The sequence below is a fragment of the Balaenoptera physalus genome, assembly GCF_965194825.1.
Source record: "Balaenoptera physalus genome assembly, chromosome: 12".
In the NCBI taxonomy this organism is placed as follows: Eukaryota; Metazoa; Chordata; class Mammalia; order Artiodactyla; family Balaenopteridae; genus Balaenoptera; species Balaenoptera physalus.
The window spans coordinates 66,489,937-66,508,383 of NC_138897.1; the positions used below are offsets into that span (position 1 = coordinate 66,489,937).

General features: G+C 40.3%; 1 protein-coding gene across 4 annotated transcripts in view; it reads left to right on the forward strand.

Moving 5' to 3' along the window:
* The window catches only part of RALBP1 (ralA binding protein 1), a 42,735-nt gene that overhangs the window by 10,527 nt on the left and 13,761 nt on the right, over nucleotides 1-18,447 (forward strand). For all 4 annotated transcript variants that reach the window (XM_082418685.1, XM_082418687.1, XM_082418688.1 and 1 more), the window contains exons 2-4: nucleotides 11,210-11,504; nucleotides 13,469-13,927; nucleotides 17,162-17,511. In XM_082418685.1, the coding sequence (XP_082274811.1) occupies nucleotides 11,261-11,504; nucleotides 13,469-13,927; nucleotides 17,162-17,511 (1,053 nt within the window). In that variant the 5' untranslated portion in view covers nucleotides 11,210-11,260. The remainder of the gene's footprint in view (nucleotides 1-11,209; nucleotides 11,505-13,468; nucleotides 13,928-17,161; nucleotides 17,512-18,447) is intronic.

Consider the following 18,447-nt stretch of genomic DNA (forward strand, 5'->3'; position numbering starts at 1 on the left):
CTTTGCTGAACAACACTTTGTATAGCAGATTCAGGATAACTGCTTTCCCCCCACCCCATTTACCAGTTATTCCAAATAATTACATGGTTCTCTAGCATCCTCCAAAGTGACCAGTGAATTTTATTTTTGAGTATCATTATGAACTCATGGATTTAAATATACTTGATACTTTAGTTCATGGCAGTTATTAATTTTATTGGCGCTCATATAGTCCCATCTTGCCATCTTTGGCCAGTGGGAGCTTCTTCTAGTTGACTTCTGAGTCCTTTTGTCTTGATTCCAAGCATCTTCCATAACGTCTTTCTTTTGTGACACGATATTTCAGCCTCATCTTATACATATCTTGCTCTTAGACCTGGTGTCAGCCTAATGGAAGTGCTTAATAGTATGCTGAATTATGTTGTTAGACCCACACAACTAAATTCGTATTTATGACTCGGCAATTTAGTAACCATTTGAAAGAATAGTACACGTAAGCTGAAAGAGAAAATAAATTATTTCACTCTCAGATAACTAAAGTTAGTGGTCTTTGTGTTCCTATTGGACACCGCACAGCTTATAATACTTTGCAATCCGATTGGACAGCACCACCCTTATTTCTTTTTTCATGTTGATTTTTTAAAATAAATTTATTTATTTATTTATTTATTTATTTATTTATTTTTGGCCGCATTGGGTCTTCGTTGCTGCATGTGGGCTTTCTCTAGTTGTGGCAAGCAGGGGCTACTCTTCATTGTGGTACTGATTGGGCTTCTCATTGCTGTGGCTTCTCATTGCAGAGCACAGGCTCTAGGCACGTGGGCTTCAGTAATTGTGGCACACGGGCTCAGTAGTTGTGGCTTGTGGGCTCTAGAGCGCAGGCTCAGTAGTTGTGGTGCACGGGCTTAGTTGCTTCGCGGCATGTGGGATCTTCCCAGACCAGGGCTCGAACCCGTGGATTCTTAACCACTGCGCCACCAGGGAAGTCCCTCATTTTTTTTTTTCTTTAAATCATAGCTACCCCAGAAAACCCAGCTTCACAGAGGTATGCTGTTGAAAGGAATGTGCACAGTCGAACGTTGAAACTGAACAACTTTTAGCTGGTAGTTTGCACAGCGTCCGGCAGATGTTGAATACCGCTGTTTCCCTCAAATGTAAGCTCCCCGTGGCCGGGATGAGTTTGCTTACAGTGCTCCGGGTGCCTCTGCGCACTGTCTGGGAACCATGGTCTAGATACTTTTACCCAGTTTCTGTTGTAACCAATGGTGTGCATTTTAAAAATTATTAAATAACGTTTGTTGGTCTCCCCCGCCCCCAAGTTAAGTTCTAATTTACTGTTTTCTTGAGAATAGATTTTGTGATTATGAAATGTGGCAGGAAAGACACCACCCTTCCCCCGCCCAGCCAAAGGATATATCATTACTTTAAAAATGTGCTGTTTTACTGATAAATACCAAATGATATTTATTCTGGTTTTTTAATAAGAAAACTTTTTTTTTGTCCTCTGAATTAGGGTGACTGCTGATGATAGCACCTTTGATTCTGTGTAAAGGCAATGTGGACTTTTCTCCCCATACTTAATACACATACGTACTCTTTGATTTGGACAGCTGTATGTAGAACTGAATTGTGTCCTCTCCAGCCTTTCATCCCAGGCAGAAGGTGGGATTATTTCTGGCTGCTAGATCCTGTATGTTTTGGCTGCTCATTTCCAGCACCTGGCATTCTGATCCTGAGTTTGAACATTCACTTAAATAATGGACATAATCTGTGCCCTTTAGATTTCTGTTTCATCTGGACATTGAGTTTTACATTTTGCATTATATCAGTGTCCTAAAATAACTTGTGAATTTTTCTGTTTTCTTATCAGTCATGCAAAAGTTATTGTCAGCCTTAAAAAGACATTCATACGTTCTTATTCATTATTATGAACTTTGGAATTTCACATCTTTTAAACTGATTTTACACACATATCTTATCTCAGGCATATTGTTTTAATCAGTGACACTGAGAATGTTGAGTGGAAAACATTAAATCACTATGTCATTCAGTGAATTTTTGTGAGTGGCATGTGAGATGCTAATTGAAAGTTTATTTGTTTGGATAAGCCCCTGGGGGTAGGGGAGAAACTAAAATAAAGATTAAGTTTGATGATCTATAAGGAGAGTACAGAAAAGAAACAGTAACCCAAGAGTAAAATCTCTGTTGAAGTATAGACCTAAGCAAATGCTGGAAGATTTCAAAGGACTAATTATGTAACAACCTGATGGGCTGACAGTTGGTCTGTGGGAGTGTGCATGAGAAATTACTGTCAGTCCTGTAACTGTGTATACTGGGCTGCATCATGGGGCACACGCCATAAACCTCGCACATATTTGCATGGCGAGGATTTCACTGTGGATGATAGGAAACCCCTCTAAACCTTATCTGCCTCGTCTGAAGGATTATTTGTCTCACCTCAGTTTATAAACTTAACATTTTTTTTCTTGGATAGTAATATTCATGTTTTAAGAAAAATCCCTTGATGGGGATTTCTCTTTATATACCTGTTCCCTACAGCATATAAAACTTTCTCTAAATGAGAAGAGCAGCTTACTGAGCCTCAGCAGTTTGTAAAACAGTGTGGTTTACGCGGAACACCTGCCATCTTTCTGACTGTGGGATTTCGGTACCCGCCTGGTGGAGAACACCGATGTGACCAGGCTCCACGGGGACCTCGGGCTGTGAGTGAGGAGCTGCCCAGCACATGGTGCTTCTCACGTGTCCCTGTGACTCCACTGCCCGGGGACCCCCGGGAGCGTGTGGCTGGTTGCTTGTGCCTTTTCCTTTGTTTTTTTGCTGCGTATCTTTTCTCTGTAATAAATCGCAGCCGTGAGCATGACTGTGTGCTGACTGATGTGAGTCCATCTAGCGAATCGCCGACCCTGCGGGTGGTCTCGGGGACCCCAGCCCAGTTTAAAGACTTGCACTGTTCCCTGCCTCGCTCCTGCACCTCTCTCGGTCTTAGTTTTTTCCTTTCAGCTATTTTTTTTTGGTGTTTATTTCCTTTATCTAAATAATATCCTTAAGTTGTGTTTTTGAAGATAGCAGTTTTGGACATCTTGTGTTAACCTAGGTGTTAGGGTAGATGAGGATTTGGGTGTCTCAGACCTTCGCCGGGCCCCGTGCCCCCAGCTCTCCAGCATCATCCTGCCCTGCATGGTGTTTGATTCTGTCAGCACCCATCGTTTTCATGGTGATGATCACACAAATACTGTGTAACCCTGAGCCAGGCAGTAGACTACAATTTCGTGTTCTCATCTACCTTTCCCTTTTTCTTAGAGTTAATGGTTATCTCTTATTTTTATTTGCTTTTACTCTGTTCTCATGACAGATATATTCCAAAAGCTCCAGCGGTTCTTTACCGGGTCTTACTCTTCTTTTCCGCAGTCAGATGTCTGTGACTCCCTTTGTTCTTGGAGCCCTTCTTCCCCTGGGTCACAGGGACTGTGTCACTAGCTGGTCACAGGCCTGCTTTTTGTGGGGTTCCTTGCTACCCATCAGGGTCGCATTTCAGGGCATCAGGATTCTTGAACAAGTGTACGGGGGGAGTACAGTCCTTGCCACTGTGTGTCTGGAATGTCTTTATTCTACCTGTGCACTTGAATGGTCCTTGGAACTAGCTGTCTTGTCAGAGGTTTGAAGATATTCCTTTATTGTCTTTAAGTTTCCAGTGTTCCTGTTGACAAGTTGATCGTGATCCTTTGTATGTAAGTTGCTTGCCCTCTTCCCTGCCCGGCAGGAGTCTTTCAGGATCATCCTTCTGTCCTCTGTACCCCGAAACCTCATGATGTGCTTTGGCATGCGTCTCTTCATGTATGGTGTGGGGTGGTCCCTTATGATCTGGACACTCTTGTCCTTTAATTCTGAGAAAATTTGAAGAGTAAGAATGTACTGCGTGTGCAAATACTGCTTACAAAGTTGGACATTCCCAACTTAATAGGTAGGTTAATGCTGGTTAGTGTTCAGTATGTGAGGTACTAATGAACCAGTGTTTGGATTCCCTTGTAGAGATTTGGGTTAGAGACTTAATTTACAGATTATTTTTAAAAACCGTAAAAATGAGGAAAAGCTGCTTCCAGTGACTTACAGCCTGGTATTTAATAAAGAAAGTTTATAAATACTGGATTTGCTTAACTTGTGAACTAGTTAAGCAAGCTATGGGTTTCTGGACGAGCCCTTTTTCTGTGTTGATATTATCAAGTTTAATAAATCATTGGAGTTATTCTCAAAAGCTCATTTCAGGAGACTTTAATTTAGCAATCTGTCTTTCCTACTTATATTGTTTTTGTCCCTTTGCATGGGTGAATGATTATTATTATGTGTGCTGATTAATAGTGGTACAAAAACAGAAAAGACTATTTTAAGAACAGTGCATATCCTAGTTCTTTGGAGGAGTGGATGTTTTTAAGCAATTATTAAGTTTGAGTCTAGTTTTATGAAACTTTTTTTTTTTGGCTTTACCTCAGTTATAACTGTCATAACTGTTCTTTTTATGTGAAAAATTTCATTTCAACGTTATAATTTTTGGGGGTTCTAAAGTAAAATTCTAGATGTATGGTTTTTGCTGTATACTTTTAATAGTTTTTATTAGATATTGCAGAAGTAACTTTTTATATCTTCAGTTTTCTCTGGAGAGAGATTTCGCACAGGTACCAGCCACAGGCTTTCAGTTGGGAAGGACTGGAAGTAGACATTCCTGTTGTAGTGATTTTGGGTGTGGGGGGAGGTGGGATGCTGAAGGTAAAGGTGGGAGTAGCAACGTTTGAGAAGGAGAGTTCATATTTTTTAATGGCTCATGATCATCTCTATATAGCTTCCATGGCTTTTTCCCCCCCCCCCCCAATCTGAGGGATTTTATTGATTTTATTAATTTATTTTCAGTGATATGCACAGTTTAATGTTTTTTTGTGACGGCTTGGGTGGATCTAGAGGGCATTATGCTAAGTGAAATAAGTCAGACAGAGAAAGACAGATACTGTATGATCTCACTTGTATGTGGAATCGAAAAAACAAGACAAACAAAACAAAATGAAAATAGACTCATAGATACAGAGAACAAATGGGTGGTTGCCAGAAGGGAGGGGGGTGGAGGGTTGAAATAGGTGAAAGGGATTAAGAGGTACAAACCCCCTGTTATAAAAAAAAAAAAAAAAAAAAGCTCCAGGGATGTAACATGCAGCATAAGGAATATGGTCAATACTATTGAAATGACTTTGGGGACAGGTGGTTACGAGACTTACCAGCGTCCTCATTTCCAAACGGATGTAAATGTCTAAGCACTGGTACACCTGAAGCTAATGTAACAGTGGTATTTCAATAGAAAAAGTTTTAACAGATGTATACGTGCATGTAGCCCACATGCCTGTCAAGAGACAGAACGTAGCCATCAACCCAGAAAGTTCTCTCGTGCTCCTTCGTACTCAGTCCCTGCCTCTCCCCCACATTCCCACAACCACACGCCTCGATTGTTTTGACAGAGGTGAGTTTGTCCGTTCCAGAACTTCCTATAAATAGTCGCACATTATGTAATCTAGCGTGTCTGGTGTGCTGTCTTTTGAAGTTCATATGTTCTGTTGTATGTATGAGTAGTTTGTTCATTTTAAAAAACGCTAATATCCCATTGTGTGAACATATTACAGTTTGTTTATCCAGTGTTACTGGAAATGCAGGTGTTTCTAGTTTTTATCTGGTATGAATAAAGTTACTCGGATCATGTCTGTGCGTGAACATATGTTTCCATTTCTCTTGGGTAAATACTTAGGAGTGGAATTGCTGGGTCATATGGTAAGGGTTCAACTGTAAAAGATGCTGCCAGATATTGATGGTTTTCCAAGGTGGTTAAATGGTACATTCCCACCAGCAATATATTTAACTTTCCAGTGCCCCACATCCTCACCAATGTTAGGAATTGTAGTTCTGTTTGAATCTTAGCCCTTCTAGATGGTGTGTGTTGATAGCTCATTGTGGTTTTAATTTCCATTTCTTTGATGTTTAGTGATGTGGAGCTTTTTTGTGGGCTTATTGACCAGTCATATATTTTACTTTGTAAATTGTTTGCTCAACTCTTTTGCCCATTTTTGTTTTGGATTGTCTGTTTATTGTTGAATTGTAGGAGTTCTTTATATATTCTGGGTGTAAGTCTTTTCTGAGGCGCATACACACAGACAGACACACACATACACACAGTAAATTGTTCTCCATGTCTTTGCCTTGACTATTCATTTTCTTCATAGTGTCTTTTGATGAGCAGAAGTGTTTGCTTCTGATAAAAAGTCCACTTTGTCAATTTTTAATTTTATAGTTAATACTTTCTGGTCCTGTCTGGGATATTCTTCTCCCAAGGTCTCAAAAATATGTTTTATTTTAGAAGTTTTACAGTTTTTAGCAGTTAAGTCTCGTGTCTGTGATTTATCATGAATTACACTTTGTGGGTGATGTGATGGAGGAGCTGACCACCTCTCTTCCTCCCATGGTTATCCATGCCACTTGCTGAAGACTTTCCTTTCCCCCCGAATTCCTTTGGAACCTTTTTTGACAACCAGTTGACTGTGTACATGTGAGTCCCTGTGAATTTTCTGTTTTGTTCTTCTAACCTGTCTGTCTGTCCTTGCTCCAGTACCGTGCTGTCCTGATTACTTTTCTGTGGTGTTTGGCTGGAGTAGACCACTATTATCTGAAAGTTTTCTGTCTGGCAGAGCTGTCCTTTCTGGTTGTTCGGCTGGAAAGGGCAGGCTTCTGTTGTTTTTATCTGAGCCCGCCCGTCTGTCTGGCTTCTTTTGCTGTAAGTCTGCGATGTAGAGGCAAAAAGAAAACTCAGGGAACAGTGTTGGTCCTCGGATCCCGAGTTCCCTAGCCTGTCTGCCTTCTTGCTCTACCTGTCAGTCTGTTTTCTCTTAGCTGTGTTCACCAGGAGGAATAGGGATACGTATTCTTTCTTAAATGTTTACAAGTTTACATCATTTCTCCTTTTGCCTCAGGAGTAGGAATTTCTAATTTTTTAATTTGTTTTATTTTCTTTCTTTTGGCTATTTATGCTGAAATTTACTGTGGACCGTTCGAGGCCTCCCTCTTCTGCCCTCTTATTCAGCGAAGTTCAGGCTTGCTGTGGCTCTCCAGTGCTCAGAACTGTCCCAGCGCCAGCGTGTTCTTTCCTCTGAAATCGCCCTCTATTCGGGCCTCACTCCTTCCTGTGTGCCGATAGCCGCTCCCCTTCCGTTCCTCCCAACTGTGGCTGAGTCAGGTCAACAGCTATTTCTCTGGAGTAGTTTTTGCAAGATAATCTGTCCAGTGCGTCATGAACAAAACTCTCTTCTTTGTCAGTCCAGTGTGGAGACTGAACTGTAAGTCACCAGCTGCTGCAGCAGCACAGAGCGGGGGATGGTCCAAACCCGCCTGGCATTCTGTTGTTCGTGGTCCTGCCCTCATTCCTCTTAGCCCCAGTGTTGTCACTTCCTGGCTTTGGACTTGGTGATGACCCACGTGCGGTGCCTGAGCCCCTCAGCTTGGCTCCAGTTGGCTCTCAGTTCAGAGCCACCTTGTCTTTCAGTGTCTTTTCTGTTGCTTCTTCGTGAAACTGCTCCCGTCAGACCCGTCTTCTTGCCATTCTCATAACAAGACCCACATTTCTGCTTGTGTCTGTAACGCCCTGCTCCTCCTGGCATAAGTGTGCCCTCGTGTGTGTGTGTGTACACAGAGGGCAGGTTACTGGAAAGAATGTGTGTTTCGAGTCAAGCAGATCCCAGTTTTATCTCTTGCTGTGTGGCATAGGGTAAGTTACTTCACTTCTCTGAGCCTTAGTTCCACAGTTTGTAAACATGGAAAAACACTTTTCTCACAGGACATATAAGGTTAGTTAATGTATATGAAAGTTCCTGAAGCCATAGGAACTCAAATAAAATGTGGGTTTCCTTTCTTTGTTTCCATAATTAAAAGTTGAGGCTAAGGGCTGGTTCATTTCTTCTCATCTTTGTGTCATTAGCGGGATACAGCCTTTTGAGAACATAGAAGATAATTAGATTGTTAAGTAAACAAACATCTGACTACTTCCTGTGCAGCCTGTGCTGTGTTACATGCTAGGACTCGCGAATTATTGGGCAAGACAGCCCTGTGCGCACAAGTCATTAAAGCCCAGCAAGGCCTGTGCAGCTCCGCGGATCCTGCGGGCACAGGAAGGGGGCACGGCTTAGACTGGGCGGGGTGGGCATGAGGGGGGATTCCTGGAGAAAGTGTGGCTGGTACTTGATCCTTTTCTTTAAACAGTTTTTTTTAGGTATAATTTACATACCATAAGATTCACCCACTTAAAATGTCAGTTTACGGTTTGTAACCATCACCACAGTCAAATCTAGACCGTTTTCATCACTCCAAAAGGATTCCTTGTGCCCATCTGCAGGCTTAATGTTAAAAGACAAGTATGAATTGGCCCTGCAAAGATCCTGGAAGGAGGGCTGGGTTCCAGGGTGTGAGGAAGACAGCATGCAGGGAGGCGTACGACACGGGTCCGTGGGGACAGGATGCCCGTCAGCGGTCCACCTGTGTCGAGCTGTGCTCCTTCCCCGCCCCTGTGCTTCGGCTTCCCGGGTCTTTGGACCTCAGTTTCCTCACCTGTGATGTGTAACTGATAGGCTGGTGGGATCTTGGCTCTCTTTAAACTCTCAAACCTGGGATGGTCAAAACCATCCCTTCAATTAAGGGAAGAATAGAATGTACTTTTAAAGAATAATAGCCAAAGTCAGGGCCCATGAAGAAAACCTAAAAAATTACAGTGATGCTTACAGCTCCTTAGATGGAATTTCTCCTGTTTAATGTTTTTCCTGATTAGACAAGCAGTAATGTATACTGGGTAGAAAACTTAGGAAATGCAGAAAAGTAAAAAGATCACTTATAATCTTACAATTCACAGATAATTATTTTTAAAGTTCCCTTGTTCTTACAGTTTTTTGCATATGTTTATTTAAAAATTGATATTGTGCTGTAAATAAAATTGCTTTCCCCACACTATTAAATATTGTCAAAAACACAACTTTTATGAGACTAAAAAAATGTGGCCTGTTCGTTTAAAAAAAAACCAATAATAGTAATTCAAGTAATAGATGGGCATGGTAAGGCTCAAAATATGTAGAAAGGATAAAGTAAAAAATAAAGAAATCTTTCTTTCCCTCCCCTTTTACAACTTCCAAGAGTTAACAGTTGTTAACTATTTCAGAAATTGCATGTGTGTGAGTTTATATTCCATTATTTGGATCAGTCATAATTTAACTGATCTTCCATTGATAGCTGTTTAGATTATGTTGTTTTTGCTGTCACAGTGCTAAAATGCGTATTTTCATGTACACATCTTTGAATTCTTGTAAAACTATATCTGAAGGATAAGTTCCTAAAAGGAGGAATTCTTGGATCAAAGAGAGCGCATTTAAAATTTTGATAGGGACTTCCCTGGTGGCGCAGTGGTTAAGAATCCGCCTGCCAATTCAGGGGACATGGGTTTGAGCCCTGGTCTAGGAAGATCCTGCATGCCGCGGAGCAACTAAGCCCGTGCGCCACAACGCTCTAGAGCCCACGAGCCACAACGACTGAGCCCGTGCACCTAGAGCCCGTGCTCTGCAACAAGAGAAGCCACCGCAATGAGAAGCCCACGCACCACAACGAAGAGTAGCCCCCACTCGCCGCAACTAGAGAAAGCCTGTGCGCAGCAACGAAGACCCAACACAGCCAAAAATAAATAAATAAATATATTAAAAAATAAAATTTTGATAGATGTTGCCAAATTGCTTTTCAAAAAAGATTGTGCTAGTTTACATCTCAGCCATCAGTGGATATTCTCCCAAATGTTTGATCACATCCTTACCAACACTTGGTATTAATCACCTTTTTTGTTCTTTGCCAGTCTGATGTTAGAAAAATGGTAACTTATTGTTTTGTTTTTAAAATTGTAATTGTACTTGAACATTATTTTCATGTGGATATTAGTCATTTTTCTATGAACTGCTTCTCATTCTTTGTGTAGGTGTCGTGATTTGTTGAGATTTTCATTGATGTGTGAGAACTCTGCTTTTTAGAGAAGTTAGCTCTCATAATTTACACATTTTTTTTTCACATTTGTTTGTCTTTTGACTTTATGGTCAGAAATAGCAGTCTTATTACTTGTGTTTGTGGATTTTTAAAATTGCAAAATCACCTTAAAAGTGAGTGCAAAGAGAAACAAGTGATTCTAGTAGTTTTTCAAATTAATGTCATGAAGACATTAAAGAGGAATAAGAACTAATCCAAGTAACTTTTAAACACAGTACTGTGTACCATCTGTCTAATGAAGAAAAAAATGCAAACAAATCTTGAACTTTTCTTACATTTGTCCTTTGGGTTTTTTTATTACTTCTTTTTTTAAATTTATTTTTTATTGAAGTATAGTTGATTTACAATGTTGTGTTAATTTCTGCTGTAGAGCAAAGTGACTCAGTTATACATATATATACATTTTTTTAATATGCTTTTCCATTATGGTTTCTCACAGGATATTGAATACAGTTCCCTGTGCTGTACAGTAGGACCTTGTTGTTTATCCACATTTGTCCTTTGTAGTGTCCATTCTAGCGAAACTATTGTGTGTGTATTTTAGGACTGAGCAAATGAGGGTTCCATTGTATCTTTCAACATAATTCCAGCCCAAGATAAAATAGCTGTTATCAACATATGAATTGTCCAATGCAGTATAGAACTACGGCTAATGATCTGTATATATCACTTTAATTGTTTTGTAAATTTTGATACTGAACTATTCATGTGTAGTTATATTAACACTCTTCTTAATTAATTATTCATGGTTGTTTGGCCATAACTTAAAAAAAATTAGGATTTTATGTTGGATAGCAATCCAAAATGAAGCCCATTACAATGGTGGGTTCCTTTTTAGAGGAAACACTGTGTCCTACTTTGAGAACCCACTTTCATTTGGTTCATTTTTCTCACACTTGAAGATCCAGTGCTTTCAATCAACTCTTTGAGAACTGAAATGTGTGGTGCACGAATGTAATTGAGCTGACAAAATGAACAACTATGTTTAAAGGGGGGTTGTGAAGAAAAATATTTTTGATTTGTAAATGCAAGATTAGTTGCCGTGTTGTGTGTGTGTCTGGCGCCCTTGTGTCTTGGTGGTCGTTGGGTGACTGTGATGTGCTTTCTCCCTCTGCAGGGGTGATGGGCAGGTAACAGACGGCCTCCTCACTGTCGTCAGGGAGGCAGCATGACCGAGTGCTTCCTGCCCCCCACCAGCAGCCCCGGTGAGCACCGCAGGGTGGAGCATGGCAGTGGGCTCGCCCGCACCCCCAGCTCTGAAGAGATCAGCCCCACTAAGTTTCCTGGATTGTACCGCACGGGCGAGCCCTCGCCTCCCCATGACAGCCTCCACGAGCCTCCCGATATAGTGTCTGATGATGAGAAGGACCATGGGAAGAAAAAAGGAAAATTTAAGAAAAAGGAAAAAAGGAGTAAGTGCCATTTTCTCTGTGCTGTAGCTAAAGTTTAGATAAGTTTCTACTCTAATTATGTGTACCTGCTATCTTGTAGAAATATATCTAGTCAAAGACTCTTGTTTTATATTTTCTTTATTTTTCTGCATCTCAGATGTTTTTGTATTTTAGGGTGTTATTCTCACAAATAAAAATACTGAATTTCCAGAAATGGTAAAGTTTTCTGGTGGAGATTTCTTAAATTTTAAATAAAAGTATGAAAAGTAAATATTGAAATTTTGTCCTTATACAGTCTTACACTCTTGGCGAGGTTGTGTAGGCCAGTTGGGGTACATGGTGAAAAAAGTATGTATTCGTTTTCTTAAGCAAATGCCACGATGCATTCCATTTATGATTCCTGTTCTGTAAGGAGGATGAATCGTTTAGACATAGCTTTTTAGCATGTTAAAAGCAAATCAGGTGAGTTATTTTAAGTAAGTGTGCTTTTAGTTTCACGGTATTTTTAAGTTAATTTGTATTTGAAGCATAACATTTGGATAGAATGCACAAATTGTGTACAACTTGATGACTTATCACAAACGGATACACCTGTGCTAATTACTGATCGTACAAGGCTCTGGAAATAGAGCATTATCAGCATCCTAGAAATTGCCTGTTGTTGCCCCTTCAGAGGGAATGCCCAGCACATCTGGACACTGCCTGATTTTGGACTTCTGTACATGGAAGTAGATTTCCTTTTGTGGGTAGTTTCTTTTGCCCAGTGTTATGTTTGTTAGATTCATCCGTGTTATTCCATACGGCAGTAATTTGTTCATTTTTATTGCTGGATTTTGCACTAATATACTAGAATTTATTTTTCCATTCTACTGTTATTGGTCATTTGGGTTGTCTTCAGTGTGTGTTATGAATCGTGCTTCTGTGAACGTCATTGTCCAAGTTTATGCATTTCTGTTGTGTGTGTGCCTGGGAGTGGAATTGCTCACAGGCCATGCTCATTTCAGTATCTGTAGATCCTGCAAAACAATTTCCAGAGTGCTTGTACCAGTTGACAGTCCCACCAGTGGTGTCTGAGAACTCCAGTTGCTTTCTGTCATGGTATTATGCCCTTAAGACTGTGGCCATTCTGGTTGGTGTGGGATTTGTGGTATCGGTGCTTTAATTAGAGGGAAATGTATGCAATACCTTTAATTTTTCTTATAAAATAGCTTGTGAGGTAGTTGGCTAAAGAAAAGGAGAGTTTCAGATGTTAAAAAAAAAAAAAGAACAGTGAAACCAAACTAGGATAACTCTAATATTGATACTAAGCAGTTATCAGTGTGAAACCAGGGCTCCTGACGCGGGGAAGTGGCTACCATCCCGAGATTAGGGAGTTTCCTGGTTCTGTTTCTCCCCAAATGAGGCTTCAGTCCCATCTGCCATCTGCAGAAAGAACTTAACAGCTGGAGACAGGAGAGCAAATTGTGATGGCGATGATGGGAGTGTCTGAACAGTAGTGCATTTCGTGTCATGGTTGGAGATTGCTTCACATTATAGGAACTAAATATGAAGAAACCTAAGCTAAGTAGAGTGTAAGTTAGAGGGCCTTATTCAGCTGATGAAAGAATGCTGTGCATTATATAGGGATTCTCTCCATTAGCCCTCTGTGTAGATAATACATAAATTAAGATAATAAATGATTATTTATAATAATTTGGTTTGCAAAAATTCCAATTGCACGCGTGTATAAAATAAAACCAGTTGCAAGGGTAACTGGCTCTCTGCTCGTTGCCCTCTTGTGGTCAGGAGACGTCATGGCAATGCCTCATTTTAGCTGGGAAGCCATTGAATGAATTGCTGAGAGTACCAGGAGGGCTTGGCCATGGGGTGAAAAGCTAGGTAGCCAGGGCCAGGTGGCACTTCTTTGTCCTGTTTTCAGACATTGAAAATGGACAGTTTGACATTCAGCAGACATCTGACTCATGCACCCTGCATTTCTTTGGCAGCTGAAGGCTATGCCGCCTTTCAGGAAGATAGCTCTGGAGATGAAGCCGAAAGTCCTTCCAAAATGAAGAGGTCCAAGGGGATCCATGTTTTCAAGAAGCCCAGCTTTTCTAAAAAGAAAGAGAAGGATTTTAAAATAAAAGAGAAACCCAAAGAGGAAAAACATAAAGAAGAAAAACACAAAGAGGAAAAACATAAGGAGAAAAAGTCAAAAGACTTGACAGCAGCTGACGTGGTTAAACAGTGGAAGGAAAAGAAGAAAAAGAAGAAGCCAATTCAGGAGCCAGAGGTGCCTCAGATAGATGTCCCGAATCTCAAACCCATCTTTGGGATTCCTCTGGCTGATGCAGTGGAGAGGACCATGATGTACGACGGCGTTCGGCTGCCGGCCGTCTTCCGGGAGTGTGTGGATTATGTGGAGAAGCATGGCATGAAGTGTGAAGGCATTTACAGAGTATCAGGTATGGGGCTCGCGCCACATGTACTGGTTTTTAAAGATTAGCTTCACTTCCATTTTTCAAAGGAAGGGAACAAATACTCACTTGTGAGGAAAATTGTGACACGGGTCCTAAACCTCATTCATTTCCTTGATCCTTCCAGTTGAACAAAGACCCCCACGCTCTGTGTGTGTGTGTGTGTGTGTGTGTGTGTGTCTGTGGTGTGTGGGTGGTGCCCCTCACCTGGGTGCCTCCGTGAGGCTGGGCGTTGGGGGGGGTGGTCAGCGGGGAGGAAGGACATCTGGGTTCAGGACGCTTCTTGGCCACAAGACACAGTTACTGACAGTCGTTTAAGTATTTCCTGAGTTCAGCTGAGGGACACACAATGTTCTTGCTAAATGTTTAGGTCCCAGATGTGGATACCTCTGTGTTCAGGCGCGGCTCTTACATGCATTAGTGAAGTTGAGGTTCCATTTCTCTATGTTCCGTGTGTATGAAAACTTACATTTCATACTGGCAGGAAAGTAATTCATATTGGGTGTCTAAAATCAAGCAAAATGCATGGTCTAAAGTAGAAGACTCTATTTCTTACAGAGCAGTGTGGCTTTGTGTCGGTGTAGGATGCAAGTCCTGACCTGTGTGGCATCCGTGCTGTTGTCATCACGTTCCCGTGGTTCAGTGTCTTGGTCCTGGACCTTGAGGCTGTAACATTCACTGTTGCTCATGCGTATTTCATGATGAGTTAAATCATACACATTTAGAATAAAGAGACTAGATTTAGTTTTTCCATTTAATTGGTTCATGCACATTTCTAGAAGGTGGATTTGATATTTAACCTTTGTTAAGAAAGGGCAGGCATGTTTGATAATTGGGGAGACCTTTACATAATCCCACAGATAACATGTTATCATTTAAGAGTGTTTTGGCTAAAATGTTACTATTTTATAGAAAATAAGATAAATGAATTAGGCACTGAATTTGAATTTATAAGTCTTTAGTTACATAAAAATAAACACATTTAAATGAATTTGAAACTTGCCTTTTAAGAAAAATTTATGATGGATTTTTAAAGATCTACACAATACTAACATAGCTGCTTCTCTCACGTGATTTCGATAGGTGTGAAGAAACTTTGTTTTAGGTGAAAGTTTCTCTGAAGAGTTCCTACAGCTTTGTTCAAAGGATTCTTTTGTCTTTGACCTATTTTTGATGTTTGCATTCTCTTGGAGTCAGAGGTGTGGGACTCCTCTGAATTCATGTGTCAGAGTGTTCAAACTGAGCTGCTCCCCTGGTTGTTGGCTCCTTGGAGGCCGAGCTTCTGCTTTGATCAATTTTGTATTTATTTTTGAAGCTCTGGCAGAATGCTGCATTCAGCACTCTGGACTACAGAGTTTGTGGCTGTGACTTTTCTTTTTGAATGCTAACAGTATTGTTTTCTGGTGGAGAACTCTGCTTCTCACTTCTCCATATATACGTTCCAGTTTTAAAGCTAATCTATGATTTTGCATATGCTCTTTCTGTACCTGGAAATTTGTGCACTTTTCACTTGTGCAATTTTCTGGGCAGGCACTATTGGGGGAAAATTACAAATCTATAAAATGTATATGAGAGAGGAGGTCTTTGTCAAGAATTTCAATTAAAGTTATCACACACCATGTTTTACTCATAAAAGTAAGAAAATAGAAATTATTTTCTAACTTTTCCACCTCAAAATAAAGATTATACAAAAATAAGATTCATATTATTATTTTCCTATTTGGGGTTGTTGATTTAATTTTGTCAGTGCTAGATTAAGTTACTGATTTATTGTGATGGCATTAAAAGGTTTTCACACAAGGAATGTCAGAGCCCAGATGTAACCACTATTGATTGTAAAATGCTGCTCAGACTAGGTGACACTTGAGTGTTTGTGTTTACCATTACAATCTGTCAGCCTTAGTTTGTGGCTTGTTTCCAATAATTGGCCTGAAGTTTTTTTTAAATTGAAGTATAGTTGATGTACAAAATTATATAAGTTTCAGGGATACAGCATAGTGATTCAATATTTTTAAAGGTTATACTCCATTTATAGTTGTAAAATATTGGCTATATTCCCTGTGCTGTACAATATATCCTTGTAGCTTATTTATTTTATACATGGTAGTTTGTATCTCTTAATCCCCTACCCCTCACTTGCCCCTCACCCCTTCCCTTTCCCCTCTGGTAACCACTAGTTTGTTCTCTATATCTGTGAGTCTGTTTCTTTTTTGTTATATTCACTAGTTTGTTTTATTTGTTTAGATTCCACATATGAAGTATTTTGTCTTTCTCTGACTTATTTCACATAGTGTAACACCCTCTAGGTCCATCCATGCTGTTGCAAATGGCAAGATTTCATTCTTTTTTATAGCTGAATAGTATTCTGTTGTGTATAGTACCACATCTTGGCCTAAAGTTTTAAGTATTGAAAACAACAGAAAGCTACTTTGTGTTCTCATGAGCAATCAGTGTCACTGAATTATGTCACTTAAATGCACATTGGACTAAAAATCTAAAATACTTAGTGTCTGAAAAACATTTGTGTGTGTTTCTGTCCAGTAAGAAAAGCAAAACAATTTGATTTTAGTAACCCAAATTTCACTTTTCTTTTGTTCTAACCCTGTTTCAGATTAAGAAAACATGTAAAGAACTTAAACTTAGAAATTAGATGGGTATTATGTAATGAATAATTTTCAAAGAGTTTGTTTAGATAGTGAACTCACCTTTTGCATTTATGATACAATTTTTACTTATAAAAGAGTAGTCACCCCACAACTTTTGAAACGTGCTTGTATGTACTGAGTTGTATTTTATGTTGTCAGTCTTGTGGCTAGTTAGGAAAAGCAGTTGGCCACTCGTGTAGAACAAGGCATATGCTTGGATTGTAGTTTAATTTTTGCCTGAATTTTTACCTACCTATCTTTAAATAAAAAACAATTTTTTTCCCCTGAATCGATTGGCATATTTGCTTGATGTTTCTGTGGTTACTATGACTTTTGTTCTGAGTACTGAGTTTGTCCATTTTCATTTAGCTTTTGGTTAAATTCATCCTCTAAGTGTAGTCTTTTATCTGCTTTAATGGAGGAATTGTATGAACCATGTGCAGATTAACACTTCCTATGGTCAGGATGGCTCTTCTCTGATCTCCCCCAGGGGTGGGCACACTGGGGAAGAAAGCTGTGTGTTTGATTTTTTTTTTTCTTGATACTTTCTTTCTCTCCTGAATTCGAATGTTCTAAGGAATTAAATCCAAGGTGGATGAGCTGAAAGCAGCCTATGACAGAGAGGAGTCTCCAAACTTGGAAGAGTATGAGCCTAACACTGTAGCCAGTTTGCTGAAGCAATACCTGCGGGACCTGCCCGAGAACCTGCTGACCAAGGAGCTGCTGCCCCGCTTTGAAGAGGCTTGTGGGCGGAGCTCGGAGGGCGAGAAGGTGCAGGAGTTCCAGCGCCTGCTGGAGGAGCTGCCCGAGTGTAACCGTCTGCTGATCTCCTGGCTGATCGTGCACATGGATCACGTTATCGCCAAGGAGCTGGAAACAAAAATGAACATCCAGAACATTTCTATAGTGCTCAGCCCGACTGTCCAGGTACACGGCCGGCCCTGGGGATGCAGGGAGGGTTTCCTGTTGCTGAGTCACATACCAAGCAGTGAACCAGGGACGGTGGGTAAGGGGTTAGCCTGAATGTTGGCCTTTTTCTTTCACAGTGTGGACAGTGTTGGCATGTAAGGTAATGAGCATGTTGGCCTTTTGGCTGCGGCTGTGAAATTGGAATATTGTCCAGTCTTTGGTGTGGTTTGTAAGCAGTTCCTGATGACAGTGATCTGTCCTTAGTGGAAGAGGAGCCCGAGGTACCTGCAGTTACAGTTCATCTGCAGTGTTTTAAGGATTTCAGTTCCTTCATCAAATAGCATTACTGCTTAGTCATATCACACACACATACAGACTCAGGCTCAAGGGGGCCTAACGTTGTTCATTTGGTCAGGGATTTGACCTGAGGACTTCATTCATGAAGAGGTGTGTATAGAATATTTTACAGAATCTTAATCTGAGGAGGCATTTCAGAGAGGTGGGTGGTGTGTTAGTTGGTGTCTCTTTACAACATAAATTCCTGGCCTTCGTTTTCTGCTGCTCACTTGGTGCTGGCATAGAGCATGTGTTATCCTTTAATTGGAGTTACTGATATTTCACTCAGGCCAAAAACAAAGGGCAAAACATGAGATGGGGTTATAGTTTTTATTTTAAGCCTTCTTTTTGGCCAATATACCAGGTTATTATTGGTCACTGTTATAACACACTGTTACATATAAGAGTGTATTTTCTTTCACTGAAGATTCCTTCATTGCTTGTTGATTATATTTTGGAAGCAAAATGTTTCTCAAATTTCATATTAGTCAAGTTTTCAGAATTTGGTAAATATTACATTGTTACTTAATATAACTGTAGTAGGGATGTTGGTGTCACAGAAGATTCAGGTGTGTTGTCAGAATAAGTTTTAGGTAGGAAATAATTTCTTTTATTAGC